This window comes from Melospiza melodia, chromosome 27 (genome assembly GCF_035770615.1).
Source record: "Melospiza melodia melodia isolate bMelMel2 chromosome 27, bMelMel2.pri, whole genome shotgun sequence".
Taxonomy (NCBI): domain Eukaryota; kingdom Metazoa; phylum Chordata; class Aves; order Passeriformes; family Passerellidae; genus Melospiza; species Melospiza melodia.
In genome coordinates, this window is record NC_086220.1 from 4,607,853 (window position 1) to 4,615,119 (window position 7,267).

At 61.6% G+C, this 7,267-nt stretch overlaps 1 protein-coding gene across 1 annotated transcript in view; it reads right to left on the bottom strand.

The window, feature by feature from the left end:
• The window catches only part of NKAIN1 (sodium/potassium transporting ATPase interacting 1), a 42,238-nt gene extending 35,654 nt beyond the window's left edge, over positions 1–6,584 (bottom strand). Inside the window, exon 1 of the mRNA XM_063177463.1 lies at positions 6,331–6,584. Coding sequence (XP_063033533.1) covers positions 6,331–6,384 — 54 coding nt within the window. The 5' untranslated portion in view covers positions 6,385–6,584. The remainder of the gene's footprint in view (positions 1–6,330) is intronic.
• Positions 6,585–7,267: the final 683 nt, after the last annotated feature.

Here is a 7,267-nt window from a genome sequence, read left to right on the forward strand (position 1 = left end):
TCCTGGCTGGTTCCAGGTGCCCCCAGTGCCATTTCCCACAGGGGGTTTGTAGCCTGGCAAGGCCTGGTGAGAGAGGTTTGGGCTGTGCCAGGGTGCCCAGAGCAGCTGTGGCTGCCCCTGGAGCCCTGGCAGTGCCCAAGGCCAGGCTGGAGCCCCTGGCACAGTGGGAGGTGTCCCTGCAATGGCAGGGGTGGCACTGGAGGAGATTTAAGGTTCCTTTCCCCTCCAAAGCGTTTCAGTGTTCTGTGATCTTCCCTCAGAGCAGTGACAGACCCTGAGCCTCTCCAGAGGCTCTTTGGCCACACCTCCCATCCTGGGGTTTCTCTCCCCACCCGCTCCCGACGGCTTGGCGATGGGTTTTGGGATGGACAGCTCCTGCCCCTTGGGCTGCCCAGGATGCGCCTCCAGGGCGACTCTCCCATGCCAGGCTCTGCTCAGCACCATCCCCTCATCCCACACCTTTTCTCCAGTGATGATTTCATTCATTCTCTTCTTTCTGCCCAGTGCTGAAATGAGCACCCTTGATTTTTCATAGCACTAATTTTTTCCTAACAGGAGCCACCTGGGATTAAATCAAATTCCTTATCCCAACCATTGCTGGGGCAGCTCAGCCCCTTCCAGCAGCCAAGGCTGGGAGCTCAAGGAGAAACAAGAGCCAGGTTTGGCTGGGCCAGACACATTTCCCAGCTCTCCATGAGCACATCTGCTTCAGGCTTTTCTGCTCACATCAACCTTTCCTTCCCGGGCTCTGACAGTTCCACTGTCGGCCAGGCTGGTTTCAGCCTCATCCTCTTTATTTTCTCTACAACCCAGCCCCCTGAGACATTTATTTTCCAGCCCCCCTCGCTGCCAGCTCTGTTAAGAACCGCCATGAATGATTTAGGGAGTTCTTCAGGCGGCCTCGTTAATCCTCTTGGGTGCACATTAGCTGGTCCTGCAAATTTAGACGTACGGCGCTTTAATCGCGGTTTTAATTGCGAGCTGCGAGGCTCTGCCTTCCCAAACACACGTCAATAAACCTTTACAGCCCTGCCTGGAATGTGGATGTGCCGGAGGATGCTCTCCCACCCACACGGAGCTCGATGCCTCTGCACGGCCACCCACAGGGCGCTCACCCGGGGAGCTGAAGGGGTGGGGTGGCATTTTCAGGCTTTTCAAACACATTTCCCACCTTGGGGCCGGCTCTGGACCCTCTGGATCACCGGAGCGTCCTCATTCCTCCATGACCCCACAGCGGTGCGGGTACCAGCGCCCCCATCACTCCCATCACGGAGAGGGGATGTGGGGCAGCGAGGGGGCTCGGGGGACCGAGGGGCTCCCCTCGCCATCCCCCCATTGCCATGGCAACCATGCAAATGGGAAAGCTTTCCATAATCATCGGGGAGCGGAGCGGAGCAGCACAAACAGCGGCGGCAGTAGATTACAAGCCCATTATGAACAGTCGCACCTTCTGAGCGCTGGTAATTACACCTAATTGTGCATTTAATTGTGTAATTGAAAACCTCCAGGCCGAGTTCAGCCCGGGCTCCTCTCCCCCTTGCCAGGCGGGGGGATGCGGCCGGGGCCGCCCCAGCCCCGCGGTGCCCGGGCCAGCCCCGGAGCCGGGCGAGGACAAAAGATGCCGGCAGAGGTGGGAGGAGGGTGGATCCCAGCGGCCGTGGCCAAACCAGGGAAATCAGAGCAGGAAGGGAGGATGGAACGGGACAGAAGGGCCACGGAGCCCACAGGGGTGCAGAGGGACACGCTGTGGCACAGGGATGACACCCAGGGATGAAGGATCATCCTCTCCCTCCACCCATCCCTCGCTAAGCAGAACTCCTGATCCTTCTCCGGCCTTGGAGCCGGGGGTGTCATCCCCGGAACCCGGAGGATCGGGGAGAGGCTGGGATGGACCCACGGCCCCCGCAGGGACTGGGCATGGCATGGCACGGTGCATGGCATGGCATGGCATGGGCATGGCATGGCATGGCACCGCACGGCCCCGCACCGCACCCCGCCAGCCTGGCAGGCTCCGGCAGGCGGGAGGTGCCAAGCCAGCTCTGCTTTTCCAGCCAATTAAAGGAGAAGGAGAGAAACAAAGAAGGAAACGGGAGCCCGGCTGGAAGCGGTGCCGGCTCTGGCAGGCGGTGGGGAGCACGGAGCGTCCCTGTCCCCGTCCCTGTCCCGTCCCTGTCCCGTCCCTGTCCCCGTCCCTGTCCCCGTCCCTGTCCCTGTCCCCGTCCCGCTGCGGGGCTGAGCACGGAGGGGGCGCTGGGGTCGCCGGTCTGGGATGGAGAAGGAGCTCCAGGAAAACCATCCCGGACCAGAGCCTGAGCGCGGCCGCGGGGCACGGAGAGGGGTGGCCAAAGGACACGGGACGGCAGCTGGACAGAGCCGGCATGGCAGCTGCCAGCAGTGCATGTCCCGATATCCTGGTGTCCCCATACCCTGACATCCTGATGTCCCGATATTCTGATATCCCGGTGCCCTGATATCCCAGTATCCTGATATCTCGATATTCAAATATCCTAATATCCCAACATCCTGATGTCCCGATGTCCCAATATCCCGATATCTCAACATCCCTATGTCTCCATGTGCCAATATCCCAATATCCCAAAATCCTGATATCCTGATGTCCTGATATCCCAATATTCTGATATCCTGATGTCCCGACATCCCAATATCCTGATGTCCCAATATCCTGATATCCCAAAGTCCCAATATCCCAATGTCACGATATCCGGATGTCCCAATGTCCCAATATCTAATGTCCCAATGTCCTGATGTCCTGATATCCTGATATCCCAATGTCCTGATACACCAATATCCCAAAGTCCCAATATCCCAATGTCACGATATCCGGATGTCCCAATGTCCCAATATCTAATGTCCCAATGTCCTGATGTCCTGATATCCTGATATCCCAATGTCCTGATACACCAATATCCCAATGTTCCAATATCCCGATATCCCAATGTCCCGATGTCCCCATATCCCAATGTCCCAATATCCTGATATCCCAATATCTCAATGTTCTGATGTCCTGATATCCCAATGTCCTGATACACCAATATCCCAATGTTCCAATATCCCGATATCGTGATATCCCAATATCTCAATGTCCTGATACACCAATATCCCAATGTCCCGATATCCCAATATCCTGATATCCCAATATCTCAATGTCCTGATATCCCAATGTCCTGATACACCAATATCCCAATGTCCTGATATCCCGATATCCTGATATCCCAATATCTCAATGTCCTGATACACCAATATCCCAATGTCCCGATATCCCGATATCCCAATGTCCTGATACACCAATATCCCAATGTTCCAATATCCCGATATCCCAATGTCCCGATGTCCCCATATCCCAATGTCCCAATATCCTGATATCCCAATATCTCAATGTCCTGATGTCCTGATATCCCAATGTCCTGATACACCAATATCCCAATGTTCCAATATCCCGATGTCCCGATGTCCCGTATCACCAGTGCTGGCCCAGCCCCAGGAGCGGCACAGCTGTCCCCTCCCCTGCAGAGGAACAAACGCTGCGGCTCCCACACCCCTGCCCTGGCAGGGCAGCCCCACCCCGGCTCCCTGCCCCATCCCGCCCCTCAGCATTCCCATTTCCCACAGAGAGGGTGAATCCCACAAACGCGGGGCACAGACAGGGGTTGGTGTCTCCCAGCTGCTGGGAACACTCCGGGGTTTGGCTTTGATCCCACCTCGTTATCACCAACATCTGCAGGTGGCTCCTCCCGAGGCGGGGCGCGGCCGGTGGGGGTTTGGCAGGAGGATTTTTCAGGGAAAAGCCATAAATGGAGGCAAAACGTGGCACGTGGTGCCTGTCCCCAGGACCGGGGTCAGCCAGCACTCACAGCATGGCCACGACAGGGGGAAAGGAGCTTGGGGGGTGTTTGAGTGCTCCAAAGCAGCTCCTGTGGTGTCACAGCCCCAAAAGGAGCAAAGCAGCTTCCCAACCTGGCTCAGGGGTGGGCTGGAGCGGGCAGGGCTGGGCAGGGCCCCTCTGGATCAGGGACCTGGTGCCCAGTGGGTGCCACCTGCACCTGGGGACATCTAGAGCATCCCTGGGACCAGGGGGTGAGGGAGCAGGGCATGGATATTGGGAACCAGCTGGGTGGGAAAGGTGCACACGAGGGGGCAGTGGCACACAGGGAGCCATGGGAAGGTGCCCAGGGGGTGACAGTGGCACACAGGGAGCCATGGGAAGGTGACAGTGGCACACAGGGAGCCATGGGAAGGTGTCTGGGGTGGGCAGGGAGGAACACCCAGAAATGGTGGCATCACCTCAGGATGTCACCACACTGCTGTTGAAGGGACAGCAGGGCCCAGGCTGGCCCTGACTGGGCACACTGGGGGCACAGCTGTCCCCACCCACAGGACAGAGGGCCCAGGACAGGTGCCAGGGCCAGCTGGGTGAGGGGACATGAGCCTGCCATGCCATCCCCATGTTGGGGTGGAGCAGAGGAGGGGAGCAGGGATGGGGTCGGGGATCATCCTCTCTCCCTGAGGCTCCATCCCAAACCTCAGCTCTGCCTGGCCCAGGTGCTGTGTCACCTCAGGGTGGCCTTGGTCACCCCAGGGGACACCTGGGTGGCACTGCCACCCGCAGTCTCCTGGGGCTGGCTCAGCACAGGCCATGGGTGGGCACCCAGACCCCTCACCCCGGGGTGAGGAGCTGAGGGCTGGGGGCATCTCCCCATAGGGGGTGGAAGCTGCTGCCTCCAAACCCAGGAAGGAGCTCTGGGGAGCATCCCAAAGGATGAGCTGGGTCAGGGTGAGCCTGGAGAGGGAAGGGGAAGGTCCCTGGGAAGGGATTGGAGCCTTTGGAAATGCCAACAGCACCAGGACACACGGGGGGAAGGTGGAGGGGACAGCCTGACCCCAATTAGCAGCACAAAGTTCCTCTGGCTGTGAGCAGGAGCTGCTCTCCCAGCCCAGGAGCTCACACCCATTCAGCCTTCCCCGAAATGAACAGATTAAAACCTCTCAGATTTGGGATATCTCGGAGAATCATCACCACCCAACCTGCCTGGGAGCTGAGTGGTGAAAAGGAATGTGACCAACAGCCGGGAAACTCCTGCCCACCTGGAAAAGCCCCGCTGGATTTATCCTGGATCAGGTGAGCGAAATGCCAAGCGAGACTGCACAGCCCAAAGCGAGGGGACAGCTGGGGACACGGAGGCCATTCCTGCTGGGCATGGGGGACTCCAGCCCGGGGATGATCCCAGCGCTGAGCACCGGCTTCAAACCTTCCCCATCCTCCCCTCGTGTACCCCCATCCAAACGCGGGGAGCCCTCCCCACCCGCTGCCTTCTGGAGGATGAAGGATGAGCAAGAGCCGGGAAGAAAGTGCTGTCAGCAGGATGCCACCATCATCTCCAGCGGGCTCTGAGCCCGCTTCCATCGCCGCGTCCGTCCATCCATCCATCCATCCATCCATCCATCCATCCATCCATCCATCCATCCATCCATCCATCCATCCATCCATCCATCCATCCATCCATCCATCCATCCCCCCCGTCCCCGGGGACACCGCGAGCTGACCCCACAGATTTCAGCCGTCCCTCCCGGCTCTCCTCGCCCGGCACGGCCGCGGGGGCAAGCAGGAGGCGGCTGATTCTCCATTAACGCACCACCCTGCCGGGATAATTAATCGCAACCTCGCTGGTTTGAGCAGAACCCCCCGGATCCCCCCCGCGCTCCCTTCGCCGCTCCTCGGGCACAGCCTGATGAAGATTGATTCGCGGGCGGCGGCAAGCGCGGCACGGAATTGTCACGAAACCTTACAAATGAAACCCCACAATCCCGTGGAAATCAACCCTCTCGTTTCTCCCTGCTGCCACAGCCCGTGCCCCACACCGCGGGCAGGTGGATCCCGCTCAGGAGCAGCGGAGTTTCCAAAGTGCTGCCGGCGGCTCCAAGTTTCCCTCTCGCCCCGACTCAGGGGAGCAGCACCCCGAGATTCATCCGTGGAGTCACCAGAATGGGAAACCGCGGGCGGGAGTGAACTCGGAGGGAAGAGATTGCAGTTGGGAACAAAGCTCACACCTGCTGGAGACGCAACCTCGGGCACTGACAGCGCAGGGATGGGGTCCCCATCCACCTCCCGGCCAGCGCCGGCTTGAGGCGGGAGATGAGGGTGGCACTGCCGGTCTCTCAGATCAGCGTTTTTCCTTTGCTGTCGGCATTTTTTGGGTGATGATGAGCCATCCCCGAGCTGGTCCCAGCACAAGGTCACCGCCGAGGCGGCGTGGGGAGCGGTGACAGGCAGCATCTCGCACAAAGCACCCCCGGCATGCCGATGAGCCTTACCAGCTGCAGGCAGCAGAATCCCACCAGCGTGCATCGCCCGTTGCATCTCCCCATGGCTCCCCAGCCGGATCCTCGGGGCTCCCTCACCGCGGCCTCGCTCCAGCTCCTCAGCAGCCGCCCCTCGGCCACCCGGGCAGCGTCACGGGGGGCTCCAGCACCATGTCCCGCTCGGCCAGCCCCGCCGGCTCAGCACAGCGGGCTGGGCTCGGCGTGGGGCATCGCCCCCTTCTCCCTCCGCCCCCCGCCCGCTACAGCCCGCTGGGGCGGCGCGGGGGCCGCGGGGCCGCGCAGCCCTGGCCGCCCATGCCCGGCGCGGCGCGGAGCCGAGCGCTCCGCTATTGTCTCCCGCACAGCCGCGCTCCGCGCCCCGGGCGGGCGGGGCCGGGCGGCGCGGCCGGAACGAGGCGGGACGCGGCGGGGCCGGGCCGGGCCGGGCGGGGCGGGGGCGGGCGGGCACGCCGAGCCGCGCCGAGCCCTTGGCGGCCTCCGGGGGCGCGGGCAGCGCGGCCCCTCCGCCGCACGGCGGCTGCCGCCTGGCCTTATGCTTATCCTTAATCATCAGAAAGACGCGTTTGTCTTTGAAATCTCAGATGTTTGTTATCAATTCTTTTTCCGCCTCCGGAGCCGGGTGAGGCTGGGTGAGACCCTGGGGAAGGGCTGCGAGTGCTCCCCCTGTGTCCCCCCCGCATCCCCCGGCCCTGCGGCCCTTGGGCGGCGCCTGGACCCGCAGCACGGGGACCCCGCCGCCTCCCCCGGGGTGGCCGTGCCCGCGCAGCAGCTGCGCTTGCGGGGAGGACAGATGGCCGAGCCCGGCGGGAGCGCCCCGCATCCCCCCGCAGAGCCGCGCTCCGCAGAGCCCGCTCGGCACACGCGGCTGGGGCCGGGGCAGAGCGCCTGGGCAGGGGGTGGGCGCACACTGGGCTGACGCGGCCCCTCG